The sequence below is a fragment of the Mirounga leonina genome, unplaced genomic scaffold (genome assembly GCF_011800145.1).
Source record: "Mirounga leonina isolate KUSES-001 unplaced genomic scaffold, KU_Mleo_1.0 Mir_127, whole genome shotgun sequence".
In the NCBI taxonomy this organism is placed as follows: domain Eukaryota; kingdom Metazoa; phylum Chordata; class Mammalia; order Carnivora; family Phocidae; genus Mirounga; species Mirounga leonina.
Window position 1 is genome coordinate 80,138,762 of NW_023270316.1, and position 19,244 is coordinate 80,158,005.

Sequence of the window (19,244 nt, forward strand, 5' to 3'; positions counted from 1 at the left end):
GCCTGAGTTATATGCTTTTGTAATAAACTGGTTCTAGTAAGTAAAATGTTTCTCTGAGTTCTGTGAGCTGCTCTAGCAAGTTAATCAAAACTGAGGAAGGGATTGTGGGGATCTCTGATTTATAGCTAGTTGGTCAGAAGTAAGGTAACATCCTGGACTTACATGGTGGTATGTGGGGAAACCCCCCTCTTCCCCTTGGAATTGCATCCAGGAACCCAAAAGAGTAGTATTCTTGGTTGGCAGTTTTTCCTTTCAGCACCTTGAATACATCATCCCACTCCCTCCTGACCTCATGGTTTCTGCAGAAAAGTCTGCTGATAGCCCTATGGGGGGTTCCCTTATATGTGATGAGCCATTCTTCTCTTGCTGCTTTCAAAATTCTCTCCTTGTCCTTGATTTTTAAAGTTTGGATTATAATGTGTTTTGGAGTAATCATCTTTCAACTGATCTTGCTTGGGGTCCTTTGAACTGCCTGCACCTGGATGTCCATCTTTCTCAAGATTTTGGAAAATTTTAGATATTCTTTCTTTCTTTCTTTTTTTTTTTTTAAGATTTTATTTATTTATTTGACAGAGAGAGAGATAGTGAGAGAGGAAACTCAAGCAGGGGGAATGGGAGAAGGAGAAGCAGGCTCCCTGCCAAGCAGGGAGCCTGATGCGGGGCTCAGTCCCAGGACCCTGGGATCATGACCCGAGCCAAAGGCAGATGCTTAACAACTAAGCCACCCAGGCACCCCTAGATATTATTTCTTTAAATAATCTTTCTGCCCTTTTCTCTCCTTTCCTGGGATGCCTGTCATACAAATGTTCATTTGCTTGATGGTGCTCCATAATTCATGTAGGCTTTCTTCACTCTTTTTCATTCTTTTTCTTTTTGTTCCTCTAACTTCAAATGTCTGTCTTAATTCTTTCTTCTGCATGATCAAGTCAGTTGTTGAAGCTCTGTCTTGAATTTTTCAGTCTGTCATTGTATTCTTCAGCTCCAGACTTTGTTTGGTTCTGTTTTATGATTTGTATTTCTTTATTAAACTTCTCATTTTGTTCATGTGTTGTTCTCTTAATTTCATTTAGTTGTTTTTCCATGTTCTCTTATATTATATTGGGTTTCCTTAAGATGATTATTTTGAATTGTCAGGCAAATCATAGATCTCCATTTCTTTGGGGTCAGTTACAGGAGCTTTATTAGTTTCCTTTGGTGGTGTAATGTTTGCCTAATTCTTCATGATCCACATAAACCTTGCATTGGTATCTGTGCACCTGAAGGAGCAAACACAGACTAATTTTTACAGACTAGTGTGGCAGGCTCCCTGGCTGATGGGATTACCTCTGGAATCATAGTTGTGCAGGATTGAAGTCAATTTCAAGACTGTTGTTGGGTCTATGGTGTGGTCTGCAGTTGACATTCTTGTTACCAGGGGTCAGACAGGTGTGGATCATGTCTGGTCCCTGGGTGGCTGGGACTGCTTCAGTACCTTGTTCAGTAGGGTAGCCTGGGACAAGATGCCACTTCACAATCCACAGTTCCTCAGTCAGCAGACCTATTACCAGGTGTGTGGATGGGTGCAGCTTCCACTAGGTCCCTGAGAAGGCTCCTGCCTAGTTGATGGATGAGTCCCTGGGAGGGCAAGATTGACCCTGGACTACAGGTTGAGAGGAGCTGGAACTAAGCTGCAGAACTGTTTCAGGTTTCACAGCCACAACTGAGATCTGCAGACCTGGCTCTAAATGTGCAGATGATGATGTCTCCCATGAGGTCTCCGGGTAGGTTGAGTGGTCTCTGATCATGGCTGGAGGGGCTGAAGCAGAATATAGGACCCTTTCTGGAGCTCCAAAGGTGCAGACATGAGTATCCAACAGGTCCTATGCCAATGGGACTGCTCGTGGACTGCAGCTAGGAGGGGGCTAGAGCTGAGAATAGGGCCCTTTCAGAATCTTCAGGGTTGTAGATGGAAGTGTCTCCTGCTGGGTCCCTGGAGTCACGGGTCTGCTTATAGACTATGACTGTTAGGAGGCTGGAGCCAAGTAGAGGGTGCTTTCAGGATATCTGGGGGCACAGATGGTGTCTGCAGCCAGGACCATGGTCAGCAAGTCAGCTGCCTGGGGATAAACCTGCCTTCTCAAAATGGTTTTCTTTAGTCTTGGGCTGCACTGGGGTTTCAAAATCTCCTAACTGGACCCCAAAACTCCCACACGGCACTTTGCCTGTGGATGATGTCATATAATTGTTATTGGGGGAGGATACATGTAAAGAACATCTTGTTTGGCCATCTTGCTGATGTCACTCTCAATTTTTATTCTAATATGAAGAGACTCCTCATCATAGACACACAAATTGTCTTATGGCCATAAATAATTTTGTATCTACTTTTACAGTATTAATATTTTAAAACTATAAAAATATACAGACTAACCAGTGTAATGTCTGAAGGCATATTTTGGTTTTGGTGGGGATTAAGGTAGAAACTACAGTCATAGAGAAACATGCCACATGAGAGACTTGGTTGAAACCTCATAAGTTTGTCATGCCTGACTTCATAAGTATTTTTAGTTGTAAAATCTTGGGGTGGTGAGAGCTCATTTTGTAATGCTAGTTTTTCAGAACTATCAGTAATTTCCAAATTTAATTAATCTATTCTGAAATATTTTTTCAATAGTGTCTCCCATTTTTTTTTTAAGATTTTATTTATTTGAGAGAGAGAGAATGAGAGACAGAGAGCACGAGAGGGAAGAGGGCAGAGGGAGAAGCAGACCCCCCGCCGAGCAGGGAGCCCGATGCGGGACTCGATCCCGGGACTCCAGGATCATGACCTGAGCCGAAGGCAGTCGCTTAACCAACTGAGCCACCCAGGCGCCCAGTGTCTCCCATTTTTAAGTAAGAAGAACTATACCTCACTTTCTTTTTCTGGATGTCTTTCAACCCACATTCTTGGGGGATATGCGTCAGACAAACCAACATGAAGAGAGAATCCATCACTGTCTAAGGAGCTATCTTCCATGGTGCTAATTACAGCTTTGCAGTCTGTGCGCTACAAAACAAACAACAATGACAACATAGTAAATAATGGAATAATGCCATATGATCGATTTGCAGTTACCTGTCAGTGGCAAACCCTTGCATAATTTATCTAACTCCATCAAGAATCAACAAGGTAGTAATAAATTCAAAATTATGAAATTTTTAGAAGTCATGACCATTATCATATCAGTTACCCTCCTGAAATGCTAAGGTTGATGTACACAGACCAATTGAGAAGTCTGGGACAGTTTCAAATCCTGGATCCAAAGATTATAGATCTATGTATTCAGGTAGAACTATCTGGATATAGCAGTAAGTACACTAGAACTTAGTGTAGTAAAAATAGTAAAATAGTAAAAATAGAAAATAGTAAAAATAGAAAATTCAATAGAAATCTTATAATTATGCCTTATTTTTAAATTAAGTTTTCATAAATATAAAATAACTTTTGAAAATGTGGATGATAAGCTTTAAAACAATAAAGGCAATATGATAGATTGTAAAATGGCCATAAAGTCTTTCCATCCCTGTGTGCTTGCCCCTTTTGCAATGTGACTTTGCATCTCTTCCCGTCAGGAAGTAGCACCTATTTCTCTGCCCTTGAACCCAAAGTTGGCCAATGTGACTTGCTTTGGTCAATCGGATATTGGCAGATGTGATGCAAGAGGCTTGGAAAACGTTGGTGCAATGGGGCTTGCCTTCCTCTGTTGCTACTGAGAACTTTTCCACTAACTATATGAATGAACCTGAGCTAACCTGCTGGATGAAGAGAGACATGGTTATCACACCAACTGACACCAGGCCAACTGCCAGGTATTAGAATAAGCCCATTCTAGACCATCCTGTCCCAGTCAAGCCAGTGCAGGCCATTAGAACTGCCCAGCCAATTCACAAAACTGTGTGAAATAACAAATGTTGTTGTTTTAAACCATAAGGTTTCAAGATTATTTGTTACACAGCAGAAGCTATCTGATGCAGAGGGTCTCCTGTTCAGGATGGACTAAATGTATGTGTTTACCTCCATTCCTAGCAAAATCCTAAAATTCTCTACCATAAAAAGGAACCAATTAAAGGGTATAAGCCCATAAAGATATTGAGAATAGGATCAAAGACAATAGCAGTTGAGAGATGTCAACAAATTTTAAAAAGATGGAAAGTTGATAGAGGCATGACAAGTGACTCAGCTGGAGTGGAGGAAGCTACTACCTGGGTCTGGTGGGGGACTACAGCAACCCAGTAAGGCTCATACCCTGGGGGTACTGCAGAACATAGTGGTTGACTTAAGGCAGGCCCCGTCTCTGCCAAAGTAGCCAAGCAGCTAGCACCAATAGTTAGCACCCTGTTCTCTCATTAAAGGAAACTAAAGATTCATTTCTTAGAGAAATTCAAGCAAATAGCATCCACACTGGGGAATCTGAGGCATAAAAAAGCATAGGAATATAGGGCTGCAAACTGGGGAATGAAGTCAAAGGTGGCATCCTAACGTGTGGGCCTCTCAATCACTCTCCCCAGTCATACTTTATGAATAACTAGAGGTGTTCTGAATGACCACAGAAGGGCTAAACCACCACTACGAGACTCACCACCAAACAGCCAGCCAGCTGCCTGGGCCTCTAGGGCAGGGTCTTTGGTCCACTCGCTTCACCCACCTCAGAGCATCTAACCAGCTTTCTTGTGTTTCAGTTAGAGATGAACACAGAGAGGTCACCCAGGCATTTGAGGAAAAGCCTCTAACACAAAATATAGAGACTGAAAAAAGAAAAAGCCAGAAGAAGAAAAAAGGAACTCAAAGAAAAAAGGCAGAACACAGGGAAGAGAAGAAAAAATATATCATGTTTTCAGAGAGACAAGAAAGAGAAGATAATGCACCCATGAAACACACAAAGATGCTATAAAAAAGGAATACTTACAGAACAGAAAAGAGTTTTTACAAATTAAAAAATGAGAACTAAAACACAAATTTCAGTAGAATGGAATTTAAAATTGAAAATATCACCCAGAAAGTAGAACAAGGAAACAATACAATGGTCAACAGGAGAGAAAAAGAGAGAAAACAAGAGGCTCAATCCAGGGGACACCTGATTGAAAGGCAATGCAAAAGATGAAGGAAAGAGGAACAATTTATTTTTAAAAAATATTAAAAAATTTCCCAGCACAATGAATGAATATCACTTTTTTTTTTTTTAAGATTTTATTTATTTATTTGACAGAGAGACAAGCGACAGAGGGAATACAAGCAGGGGGAGTGGGAGAGGGAGAAGCAGGCCTTCTGCTGAGCAGGGAACCCAATGCAGGGCTCAATCCCAGGACCCCAAGATCATGACTCGAGCCGAAGGCAGACACTTAATGACTGAGCCACCCAGGCACCCCTAAATATCATATTCTTATGAAATTTCAGAATACCAGGGATAAAGAGATCTGAAATTCTTTTTTTTTTTTTTAAAGATTTTATTTATTTATTTGACAGAGAGAGACATAGTGAGAGAGGGAACACAAGCAGGAGGAGTGCGAGAGGGAGAAGCAGGCTTCCCGCAGAGCAGGGAGCCTGATGCGGGACTCGATCCCAGGACCCTGGGATCATGACCTGAGCCGAAGGCACACGCTTAACGACTGAGCCACCCAGGCACCCCAAGAGATCTGAAATTCTTGAAGAATTTAAAACAAAACAAAACAAAACAGACTACATACAAAGAATGGGGGATAAGAATAGCAATTAACTTCTCAAAAGTAACACTGGAAGCTAGAAGATAATGTTTTTGACATTCTGAGGAAGATAACTTTCAACCCAGGATTAAACACCTCAGCAAATGATCAGCATTCACACATGGAATAAGGATAGCTCCAGACATTGCTGCCCACAAGCTCAGGAAATTAATGGAAGCTGTGCTCTGCCAAATGGAGGGGAAAAAAACAAGAAAAAGGATAAAGAGGAAAAGCCCTACAAAGGAAGATTATAAAGAAAGGCCCTGGGACAACAGCTGTCGTGTGGTAATGAAGCTGCACTGGAGTGGAGAGAGAGAAGGAAGGAAGGTCTCAGGGGAAAAACATTATCTGAATTATTGGGAGCATTCAACAGTGACCAATAGTATTCTAAAGAGTTTTAAGCTATGTCTGAGTGAGGTTAGTGGAGATATAAGAGAATTAAATTTTCATCTACCACAACGGGAAATCAAAAAATAATTTTGAATCACATGAATCAAGAACAAGCAGTAAAAAAACCCTGAGCATTTACAACTTTGGAGGCCACCAGAAAGGAGGTAAAATATTTAAAGTGGTTCACTGTCTCTAGAGGCTGGTCTGGATGAGGCAGGGCAGAACCAGGCTGCTGCTTCTTGTGAGAAGCCGTTGTTAGCATTATTTTCTTCTTCTTCTTTTTTAAGATTTTATTTTTTAAGTAATCTCTACACCGAATGTGGGGCTCAAACTCACAACCCCGAGGTCAAGAGTTGCATGTTCCACCAACTGAACCAGCCAGGCACCCCTGTTGTTAGCATTATTTTTTAACTTTTTAAACCACCTGCATGTATTGCCTTGACAAAATAAAACTAATGCTAAAATAAAAGCTCCTAAAAAATAAAACAAAGATTTACTAACCTTTTGTCTCAGTTTATGTGTATCACTAGAAATGGATTCAATCTCATATGGCATCTCAATGGACATATTCAAAGAGAAGCTACCAAAAAAGAAGAAAAAGTTGTCTATGATCTTAAATATTAAACAAATACTTATTGTCATTTTATATAATTTTAAGTAAAATTTGAAACCATAAAACTAATGTCCACTGGATGTCTGAAGAGGTTTTATATTTTTGGTACTAACCTTTGTTTTGTTCCTATTTTCTTTATATAAATCTTCTCTACTGTATCCTGTTAAAAGAAAAATATATATGTATAACTAAGTATCTACTAAGTTTCACAATGAGAACTCTAAGCTGAATGTAATGTTACCAAGAGCACAATCTACAGGAGCAACAAGACAGCTGGTCTCACTTCTGAGTAGTGAGACACAGAACATTTGCTCATGGAATGACAGTTAACTTCTAAAATGTAACTGATATCAGGGATAATTTATTACCAATTTAACAGAGGTTTTGAACTATATTTCTATATGTGGGTATACACATACACATATACATCATACCTCTATATGCATATACACACACACAATTTATATAAGTATGTACAAAAGGGAAACAAAGCGTTAACCAGTAGCTTTGGGCTACTATCTCTGGCAATGGAATTAAGGATTGTTTAAATTTTCCTCTTTGATTTATTTGCACTCTTTATGCTTATCTAAATTCTTCATAATGAACATGTAATACAGACACAAAAATTTTTTAAGTGACTGAACAGAATAAAAATATTACACCTATTGAGCCTAACTGTGTCTTTATTCTTTTCATTTTACAAACATTACATGTATCTAAACGCAGAAATGTCAGTAAAATTGACTTCATGCCAGAAAGATTAGATTTTTTTCATGTATTATTATTATTTTCTTTTTTAGAGAGGGAGAGAGACAGAAGTGGGAGAGGAGGGGAAGAGGGAGAGAGAGAATCTTAAGCAGGCTCCACGCCCAGCATGGAGCCCAACTCAGGGTTTGATCTCACAACCCTGAGAACATGGACCTGGGCCGAAATCAAGAGTCAGATGCTTAACCAATGGGCCACCCAGGTGCCCCTGGAAAGATTAGATTATTTTAGATATTTTTAAATTCCCTATCAATAAACCACTAAAAAAAAACTTCTTTAAATCTTTCTAAGCATACAAACCTGAATGTTTTCATTCAAAACTTTGTCCTGTTGCCAGGGTGCCACGGTGGCGGGCATGAAGAAGACAGCCCTGCTGCCTTGGATGCTGAGTTCCGTGATGTAGGTAATTTTGATAAGGACCTTAGCCTTAGGGGGTAGATTTCCAACACTAACAGTAAAAACATCCTGAAACAGAAACACATTACTCAACTTTCTACTCAAAAGTGCATCCATTCTATGCTAGTTAATCCCTATTACATGAGCCACTTAAATTACAGTCTGCCAGACTCTTCCTCATAAAATGAGCATAGAATCTACAAGACAAATGGGCATTGGCAGCGCTAAAGGAGAACACTGCTTCCGGTCCCCAGGGGTAGGGCTGGCGTGACATCTACAGGGGGCAGAAGGAAAGGAGGCCCTTTGGGAGCAGGACCTTGCCCTGACTGGGGAGCGTCACCTCTGTCCCCTACACCAGAGGCCCTGCCTGCAGGACTCTGCTGCACAGACAGCCTCCATATAGCCCCTTCTTGAAGAACCTGTAGCCTCTCTGACCTCCACAGCACTTGGCGGCAATCCTCTCAGCAGCCGTAGAGCTAGAGCAGTTTTCACTAACCTGGGCCTCACTTTATCCCTTTATCCTGTAGTTTATTCATCATTTTATTTTATTTTATTTTATTTTATTTTTTTTTTAAAGATTTTATTTATTTTTTTGACAGAGAGAGACATAGCAAGAGCAGGAACACAAGCAGGGGGAGTGGGAGAGGGAGAAGCAGGCTTCCCGCTGAGCAGGGAGCCCGATGTGGGGCTCAATCCCAGGACCCTGGGATCATGACCTGAGCCGAAGGCAGACGCTTAACGACTGAGCCACCCAGGTGCCCCATCATTTTATTTTTTAGGAAATGTATTTCATTTTATTTTAAAGGGGTATTATAATCACTGCATACGAAGATAAGCTCATGACTGGCTAGGGCAGAAAAAAGGGAGGCTAGATCTATTTTTTCTGATACCTACACAGAGAAACTCTTAACACCCCAAGCATATCTTCCAGTCCACTTGGCTGCACTGCCATGAAACTTACTATGTTTAGGAGCATATAATACTAATGATTAATATAAATTTTAGGGGTAAATGATTACTTTTGATATCAAGGATATCCATTTGCCAGGATATCCATTTGCAAGAATATCCAATAAAGAAATGGATTCCAGTGAAGGGATAAACAATGAAGAGATGATTATTTGAACAGTTCATAGTGCTTGTCCTTAAAAGAAGTGCATAAAAGCCTGGGTCTCATTTGAGAGACTGCCACATAATAGTGTGGGGTTTCTGTGTAGGGTATAGATGCAAGATGTCACTGCTGTTACAAGCCGGATAATCTACAAAACTGTAACTTGTCTTGACCTGCCAGGAGGCTGAGTTTCAAGGCAGCCGAGTGAACTCAATTACAAAGAGTGACAAGCCCCTCTGAGGACGATGAGGCACTGGAACTGTGGGGATTCCCCTAAGGGCTCCCAGTGGGCTAGCATCTTGGTGCATATGGGGGGAACTCATGTAGGTGAGGAGCGTGAGGAGCACCATTCAGTGCAAGACACATTTTTTCCAATTTTGTCCTCCTTTCTGATATAATGAGTTTTGAAATCTTAGGTGTCCCTACATAATATTCAATCACAAATCATTTTCACCTCAGTCCCTTGGATGTCTAAAGCCACTTTGCTAGTCTTCTGATAGTTGGGAACATCATATATATATAATATATAGCATATGTACATTATATATATTATAAACGATAACATAATATGTAATACAGTAATATACATTATGTTTTATATATACACACGTATAATGTTGCCAAGTATAGAAGAATATCATTTTACATGTATATATATGTATATATGTGTATGTGTGTGCATATATATATAAAATGTTCCCAACTATTAGCAAATAGAGAATATATAATTTATATATTAAACACATAACACATATGTAATAATACATAATATGTATATAATACATTATATAATTATATTATTAATATAATATATTTTAGAGTGAGGACATCATAGTCACTGGATGGCAAAATACATTCTGGGAGACCCAAAGGCTCTGGTTAGCAATGGTTCTGACCAGACTTTATCCATAGGTAATATCCTTTGTGAAGACTGTTTTCCTGTGGATCATTTTCCTAGGGAAATATATTAGCATCAAGGAGGAAATATGCCGACCATTTCATTTATGACAATAACCCCACACTGTTAAGCGTCAGCCTATTAAATGAACCCCAGGCTTTTATATATACACTTTCGCCAGGGGTAGCATTATTACCTGTTTAACAATGACCTCTTCCTTGCTTATTTCCATTCTGCAAATTGTTATCTTAGATGTCAAAAGCAATCATTTATCCTTTAACTCTATATTAATCTTGAGTAACTCCCCCCACCCAACATCAAATTTTCACGATGCTATGGCAATGTGCCGTCCTCAGAGGTAATATCTGAAGCACGTGGCCCTGTCCTCAAAAACAACTAAATATCTACACTGGAGATAATGATTACAAACTGCATGCAATCTAGTATCTGCCAAAGGCATATTTAAAGCATCTTATATTTAAGAAAAGAAATCTAGTGGACATGATAGCTGTTCCTTCTTTCAAATTCTCCATATTTTATCCCTAGGAAAGCAATTAATCAGAAAGAAAAGAATCTGGACCTATCTCAGGACCCTGTAGAAATGTCTTCCTGGGATATGACTTGGTGAAAACTGGATAAATTGCTAGATAAGCTTAGTCCTAGGAAAAATGTATATACAGTGAACCCTTGAATGAAGGTGCTGACCCCTGTGCAGCCAAAAATCCATTTATAACTTTTGAGTCCCTAAAAATTTAACTAGTAATAGCCTACTATTGACCGAAAGCCTTACTGATAACATAAACCGTCAATTACCACACATTTTGTATGTTATATGTTATATACTAAAATCTTACAATGAAGTAAGCAGGAGAAAAGAAAACCATAAGGAAGACAAAATACATTTACAGTGCCATACTGTATTTAACGAAAAAAATCCGCCTACCAGTGTAGATCCAAAGTTCAAAACTGTGTTGCTCAAGGGCCAACTGTATATTACACTCTTTTATCAGAAGATGAAGATTATGTACCCCCAAATGTTTTCTTTTTGTTGTCACTTCTGGGAAACTCAGTTCCCAAGGACAGAAATAGGTCTTCTTATTTGTTTGGCAATACCGACACTGTTTCCTCCTACCTTTAGGTAAGTCAAACGGTTCTGACCAGCTGGACCTTCCCTTGCTAACAACAAGTTAAACTCTAGGCCTAAAATAGCAGAAATTATCCCAGCTTCTACTATGGACTTCATGTTTCAAGTCATATTCCAACTCTTTCTCCCTTCTGGTAAGTATGCTTGACTAATGGATAAATCAAGCCATACGGGTGCATCCTGATCCATCAAGTACGCGCCATGGCCTTGACTGATGGCTTCTCGGTATTCATGGTGGGCTGCTTCCTTCTCTTTAACCTGGAAAAGATTATTTTTATACCAGTCATAATATGACTAATGATTTCAGACTTTAACAAGAAAAACTTCATCAATGTTTATTAAAACCTAGGCAGAACCAGAAAACTAAGAGCCTAAGGTGAATGGAAACTTACATAAAGTGATCATTAAAATATACCTATCTGGTAAGAATTTGAATCAGAAAAGGTCAACTAAAGTGAAATCTCTTTAATTAGTTGGGACCAAAATATTTCAGAGTCAACAGTGAAAAAAAAAAGTTTGATTGGGACTTTATGTTGAACAAAAATAATAAAGTTTATACTACATTTAACAAAATACGAGTTATTATTGCAACTGTGGGCTAATCCTTAGAATAAACAAAGACTGTATCACTTATTATTTCTTTTGGTACAACTTTTCTTAAAAAGTTAACAATGGCGACTGTCGCATCAATTTGACTGTTACAGCAGGATGCAGAGGATCAGTTTTTTGCAAAACTATATAAAGGCTTTACCAATTTTCCATTGTGCCTCTCTTAAAATTTTGATATTGAAATTGCTCTGTTTCGAAATGCTAGGCAAAGAATTTACAAGGCACTGACTGATGAACACTGGACAGGTAGGGACAGAAACCAATTAATCAGGGAGGGATGTTTAAATGGAAGCCAACTATGTTTAAATGCTTGGTTCTTCAAAGAGTATTTCTGTTTTATGATAAGGCTGCTATTCAACCTTATAGCTATGGGGACTCAGGTGAGGAAGATTTGGGTAAATGGGAAACTGACCTTGAATCCAAAGAGCAGTCACAGTGCATTTCCTCCCCTTACCTCTCCTACTATGTGCTTCCCATTGATGAACGCTTCAAAACCACACACAGCTGCTTTATCATCCAAAGGAAAAATATATCTTGCCTCAATGGGCACAGAACTTTGATTGGTGTATGTCTGAAAAACAGTGACCTGAAGAAGAAAAAAAAAATCCATATACTTTGATGAAACAATATGGAACAACATTTTCAGGAACAACTATTAATGAAAACTATTATGTATATTTTCTTTAAATTCCTTGAATTTTTATCATGTCTCTCAAATTCCCAACCCTGGCCTCAGGAGTTAGAGCATTCTATGATTGCAATGTAGAGTCCATGTCACATTATAAAGCGTACCAGCTGCAACTTTAGGTAATTCATACATCCTTGGCTGGAATAAAAGTCACTAGTATTACAATATTACAAACACTGGCTTAACAGAAGCAATGCAGCTTTTGTTAAGAAGACAAGATAGCCTCTTTATGTGTGGGTCTTGATCCCTTCTTGGTGTCACGTGGGCCCAGACATTACTCCAGAATAGTTCTTATATCTGGTCTGTTTTCAGGTCTTGACATTTCCCTCCTTTACCTCTCTGTACATAGCCCTCCACAGCTTTTTTCATCTATCCTCATCTCTTCCTGTCGACAACTCCTGAATCAACTCTTTTCCACTCCTACCTGCTGTCTCTATTCTTACCAGATTAATTTTACCAAATGGACTCTGTTTATCACATTACTCCCTTGCTTAAGAAAAGGCCAGTCTTTAAACAATTGCAAATTTTTTAAAAACCCTAGACATATAATAAACACTAACATTTTAAACATGTGGCAATAATAAGGAAAAAATATTTAGCAATTTGTCATCAATAATCTCTGGGAAAAGTGAAATGAAAAATAAAAGAATAAAGGAAACAAACTTATTCCATAATGCTGTCCACAACTGGATTTATGGTAAGCTGGGTTGCCCCTAGTGTATGTGCTGCACCAGAGAAAAATATTTTAAGGGGCATATATTTAAACAATGTGATTGTCCTCAAATCAACAGTCAGCACCCTCCAGGAGATCAAATCTCTCACAGTTCTGCAAACAAAGGCCTCACTGGCTGGTGACAGCCACCCGCTTACCAGGCTCACCCTGGAACTGGAGGCTGGCTGTGGCCCAAAAGGATCCTATAGGATCCCAGGGTTTCTTGGGTGTCTGGGTGACTCTGACCCATCATAGAAGGTCAGAGAGCACCCAGCAGAGGAGCCATGTGGATTGCTGACCAGGAGGACATCACGCACGTTCCCTGTGCATAGAACTCTCTTCATTTCTCTCCTGGGTATCCAATTTTACCAAACCCTTCAAGGGCACGTATGCTTGACCTGTAAATGCTGGATAGGATCACTGTCTAATTGTCCTTTGGTTTGAGTTCATGTTTTTATCCTGCTCTGTGGATGTCCTGCCTGCATCTAGTTAGCAGGTCTGTTCCCAGGGGTCAGGTCTATGTCAGCTTCACTCTCTCTGTATATCCCATGATATGACTGGGCACTCAGAAAGCAAGAAATTTCGGTAATGATGACAGAAGTATTTTTACTAGGACTTAGAAGAGAAAATAATACACTGTACTAATTTTTGACATCTTAATTTTCCACCTTCAGATGAAACCACTATTTTAGTTTAGTTATTAAACTAAAAACACTAAACTCATTCCTAGAAGAGTCAAATATGTGAGCCACGAACATACAAGTCCCTGCCGCTGGGCCTCTGCTTGGATTCTCAATGACAATCTACAAGCCAGCTGTCTAATCACAAATTAGTGAAAAATTCACTGCTAAATCATGAGTTATTTATTTATTTATTTTTAAAGATTTTATTTATTTGACAGAGAGAGGCACAGCGAGAGAGGGGGAGTGGGAGAGGGAGTGGGAGAGGGAGAAGCAGGCTTCACGCGGGGCAGGAAGCCCGATGCGGGGGCTCGACCCCAGGACCCTGGGATCATGACCTGAGCCGAAGGCAGACGCTTAACAACTGAGCCACCCAGGGGCCCCATAAATCATGAGTTATTTTTTGGGCAAAGTTATCCATGGAAAAAGCTTCATCAGGTTTAAAATATCAAATGGTGCAAGTTGTCTAATCCAAAGTAATGCACAGAGGACGTATGGCTCTCCTTGTAACACACTCAGTTTTTTATCTGTTGCATGTGAAAAAAATGCCTTATGTCCTTTATATTCATTGTATTTAAGAGCCACATGCTGGCTGGCAGATATTATTATTTCCGCTCTACATTTGAGGAAACTGAGGCACGAAGAAGTTAAATAATTTCCCCAAGGAAGGAGCTAGAAAAGAATGAGCAAGGATTCAAAACTAAGCCTCCAAACTCCAAATTCTCTGCTTTCCACCATCTATCCCAGGTTGTACTACTGCATAGTGGTTAAAGAGGCTGGACTTGAGAATCAGAATGATCTGGGTTCAAATCTGTGCTTTATCATGTCATTCAGTGTCTCGGCGTATCAGCTTCCTCATCTAAACAATGGGCATAATCACAGCATTCACCTCATAGAGTTTTGGGGAGGATTAAATATAGCGTGTGAACAACTCAGTCCAGAGCCTGACTCATTGGAAGTGGTAACCACTGTGGTCACGCATCCTAATGGCTCCAAACAGATCAGCCTAGGTCAGAACACTTGCCATGAGTCCACATCAGGGTCTCCCAAGGCCTGTAAGGTCTCCCTGAGCTCTTTCGGGATACGGCTATGGATCAGAGTGGGCCCGGGAGGCAGCAATCAGACATATGCAAACTGGTACAGATATTATGGGTAGCATGCCCTGTCCCACCCACCATACCCCATTTCCCCAGTTTAAGGTGACCACTACAATTAATCTGATTTCCCTCTGAAGAGAGGGGAATATCACAATACTGGACTCAGATGTTCTAATTTTTCTAAGAGGCCTTTAGTGGGTCAGTGTAGTCCTCAGTGTTCAGGAACCAATGAGGAGGTCAAATCTTAGAAAACAGAGAGCCTTCCCAGTATACTGGCAGCCTGCCTGCACGTTTGCCCATGAACTCTCCTTTCTGTTCCATGACCGCAGCTGCACTAGCTGCATGCTTCTGGCTGAGGCCAAGCACTGCATTTGAGCATTAGCGCTCATCCTCCTCCCCCTACAGAACAGTGCATCTCCAGCAATTCCCCCCTGTGATACTGTGATTTATAATAAGAAACATATATTTTGGTCTTTGTACCTGTTTCTGGCACAGAGCTCCCCAAACCCTCAGAATTTCCTAAGTGATAAGAACAATGTAGGTGTCTTGGTGTTCATAACAGACCCCTTTCAACCACACCTGAGTTTATGTCAAAGAGGTGCCTTTTGAAAAATACCTAAGGATAGGGACTGGTTTCCAAGGGGATTATAGGGTTGGAACTGTCAGCCCCATCCTCGGACCTCAGGGGAGGGGAGAGAGGCTGGAGATTGAGTTCACTCACTGATGGTCAATGATTTATTAATCAATCATGCCTGTGTTAACCCAAAAAGACAGGCTTCAGACAGCTTCCAGGCTGGTGAACACGTGGAGATTCAGGGCAGTGGCATGCCTGGACCGGGCAGGGAAGCTCTGTGCGCCTTCCTACACACCTTGCCCTACACGTTTCTTCCAGCTGGCTGTTCCTCGGTTGTATTCTTCTGTAATAACTATTAATGTCGTAAGTAAAATGTTTCCCTGAGTTTTGTGAGCCACTCTAGCAAATCAGTCTAACGCAAGGAAGGAGTCTTTGGAACCTCTGATCTACAGCCGGTCAGCCTTCTAAAGGCTTTCATTTCACTCAGAAATGAGTGAATCCATTCACTCAGTACGGCCTGTGTCCTGATGTGAGCTGATCCCCACACCACCTCTTTAATCCAATCTCCTGCCATGCTTTCCCATTCTACTCTGCTGTAGCCACAGTGGCCTCCTTGATGTCCCTGACCATATCAGGCTTGCTCCCACCACAGGGTCTTTGCACATGCTGTTTTCGTTTTCGCCACCTGGAATGAGCGACCCCTAGATGTCCACACGGTTTAGTCTCCTCTAGGATACATTTTATTTATTTATCATGTGTTTTGCCTAGTCCCCCAGTAAAATGTATGCTCTACAGGGCAGTTTTTCTTTTGTTCATCGCTGTATGCCTAGACCTAGAACAGTCCCTGGTATGTAGTACGTGCTCAATGAATTGGAAATGCATGTTTTGTTTAATTCATGCGACTATAATCAAATTGTTATTTATCTGTTTAAAGTATCATAAAACCACAAAGAACATACCTGGGCTACGAAGTCTATTATTTTTCCCTTGATGTGAACATCCTCAAGAGGAACTGAATTGCCAGAGACATCCTGCAGGCCAGACTTGATGTTGCTGAAAGGTTTGGCATCTGCTAACTGATAATCTACACATTAAAAATGATAATGTTAGCTTTAAAAACCATCCCTGCACTGTCTGCTTCTGTTACCTTAATCGTTGTTCCTTCCCCTTCCCTTCATACATTATATTTTAGGAAAAACAGACAAGCGGCATCTTATGATTTTCAATAGCCAATGCTGTAAAGTAAGTGAACCCACATGAGAAAAATGGGGGCAGCCTTCATAAGAGACATTCTGCCTTTTTAATCTAGAGACTCTGAGGACTCATCCTGAAAATGTAGAGTCACTCAATTACTTGAAAGACATACATTTAAAAACACACAAGTACACAAAAGTCTTTAAGAATTTATAAGTGTAGGTTATCCATGAATCTAGGTATCTCCATTCCCTGGCCTGTAATTTTGATTGGTCAGTCACTATTACTTATTGTGCCACAAAAGCGTGTCGGACCAATATGAGACTCCTTAGACTTTCAATCCAAGGAACACTGGATCAAACTTCTAATACAGCATATGAGAAAAATGTTCCCCTTCTATACCAGGTGCTACAAAAATACACATATAATTAGAAATGTAAATATATACTCTCTTGCCAGACATTTCATTTAATGCTCCCAGAGGAAAAACAGGAGTCATTTTCTTATATGTGAAGTCATACATTTCTGACAAAAAATAATCTGATCACAGTTAAAAATGTTAATGAGTTCTTACAATGCTATTAATAAATATTATAATAGTTTGGGCTTATGATTTTCTGAGAAGCTATCATCCTCTCATATATTTCTACTACTAATATATAAGCTGCATATTACAGTTTTGGGAGTACCTTCGCTTAATGCAGATATTGATCTCATTTGCAATACAGAGAAACTGAGGCCCAAAAAGCTTATGCAGTTTGTTTCATATTGCACAGCCTAGTAAGTGGCAAGTTGATACTTGAACCTGAGCTTCCTGATTCTAAAGCTGTGTCTTCTGTCCACTTCACCAACCCCCATTACACTTTCTGTGCTTTGACATCTTAAATTGCTTCAGTGGGTTTTAGCATCGGCTGTCGGGAGGTGTACGAGCTCAACTTAGGCATATTAACGAAGTAATATGTGATTCTGAGATCACTTAAGCTCTCTTAAGTATCCTGGTTTTTACTTTTACAAAATAAAACAGGAAATGGAATATTTATATATGAAGTCATAGATACAGTTACTGAACATGAGCATAAATTCGTCTAAAAATAAAATGTTGGAGTTCTATAAATACCACATAAGACAGCATTCAAGAAAACTGTCTTACCTTCAACGTTTGAAAAATTTGAAAACTCAGGTCTGTATTCCTCTACTTCAGTAGTATTACAAAGATGAAAGTCCTTTATTTCATCTCCAGATATACAAAATTTAATAATATATTTCATTTTAATCTGATTGGTTTTATATACAACAAATTCATCATCCTAAAACCAACAGAAATGATTAGGTGGAGGGAAAAACCTTTATTGGCAAATGTTCTCATAAAAGCAGAACTGCAGGGGCACCTGAGTGGCTCAGTTGTTAAGCGTCTGCCTTCAGCTCAGGTCATGATCCCAGGGTCCTGGGATCGAGCCCCGTGTCGGGCTCCCTGCTCAGTGGGAGGCCTGCTTCTCCCTCTCCCGCTCCCCCTGCTTGTGTTCCCTCTCTCGCTGTCTCTCTCTGTCAAATAAATAAATAAATAAAATCTTAAAAAAAAAAAAAGCAGAATTGCAGGTTTACTAATTTAGAAAATACTGAATTCAGGGAGTCACAGATATGCAATAATTACTTAAACTTAAGCATATTCAATAAAAACAGGAGCCTCTCTGCCTGTTTCTTGAAACAAATACCTCGAAGTCTGTGGTGACAGTGGCCGTTGCTCGCACCCCATGGACACTGTTGTAACCTGGTGGTGCTTCCGACAAGGAGAAGTCTTTTTTGTTCAAGTCCATGCACTTCCCGAGGGCTACATCACAGACGACCAAGAGCCTCGTGCCATCTGTCTCTCCTGCGTGGGAGTACTTAATACTTGTGCTGCATTGGGAAAGGAAGAAAGCACGTGTTTGTAATTCATGGTCATGGCAACAATATTTTATTATCCATTATCCATCTCTATATGTGAAACACTGTCTAAACGACTGTACTGGTAGAATGTTCCAAATTTTACTGCTATTGAAATATCTCTGAAGATTCAATTTAGAACTTTATTGTTCACTTATTTGTTTAAAACTTTAATGTGAAAAGTACATATGTTGCCTTCTGTTGTGTTAGGCAGTGCTCAAAGTACTTTCTTCCAGGGATGGATGAATTCCACCGTTTCCCCAAATCTTTATTAATTACTAAAACACATATTTTGGTATGGTAAACACCAAAGTGATGAAAGAGAAGGAAAATTCCCCACTTTTTTAATTAAGCAAATAGATTACTCCTCTGTACTGAAGCTCAGAGAGAACATGAAATACCAGGTAAATAAGAACTGCTCAAAGGGAAAGATGGGCACTGTATTTCTCACAAAGGCTTCTGAATCCAAATGGAGAAGCAAAAATTTCAAATGACATCTAAGTGAGAGATTTTGTTTTGACTTTCTTCAGGGCTCAGCAGCTTTAAAAAAGCAAGTTTTGCAATTAAGGAGCATAGGCTAGGACACCTTCGGGAGCAACATTTTTGGGACAGACCTCTATTTTTCCAAATCAAGACCCAAATGTAAAAGTGTTTGTTCTATCCCCTCTAAGACTTGCCCCCTTTTATTTATAAAAAATATTTTATTTTTAATTTTAATTTTTTTATTATGTT

At 39.8% G+C, this 19,244-nt stretch overlaps 1 protein-coding gene across 1 annotated transcript in view; it reads right to left on the reverse strand.

Moving 5' to 3' along the window:
• Nucleotides 1-19,244, reverse strand: part of PARP4 (poly(ADP-ribose) polymerase family member 4) — a 103,718-nt gene that overhangs the window by 48,855 nt on the left and 35,619 nt on the right. The window contains exons 13-21 of the mRNA XM_035003769.1: nucleotides 18,302-18,485; nucleotides 17,740-17,896; nucleotides 16,355-16,479; nucleotides 12,099-12,257; nucleotides 11,207-11,293; nucleotides 7,787-7,951; nucleotides 6,835-6,881; nucleotides 6,610-6,688; nucleotides 2,888-3,025 (exon numbers count right to left, since the gene is read on the reverse strand). Of these exons, the coding sequence (XP_034859660.1) occupies nucleotides 2,888-3,025; nucleotides 6,610-6,688; nucleotides 6,835-6,881; nucleotides 7,787-7,951; nucleotides 11,207-11,293; nucleotides 12,099-12,257; nucleotides 16,355-16,479; nucleotides 17,740-17,896; nucleotides 18,302-18,485 (1,141 nt within the window). The remainder of the gene's footprint in view (nucleotides 1-2,887; nucleotides 3,026-6,609; nucleotides 6,689-6,834; nucleotides 6,882-7,786; nucleotides 7,952-11,206; nucleotides 11,294-12,098; nucleotides 12,258-16,354; nucleotides 16,480-17,739; nucleotides 17,897-18,301; nucleotides 18,486-19,244) is intronic.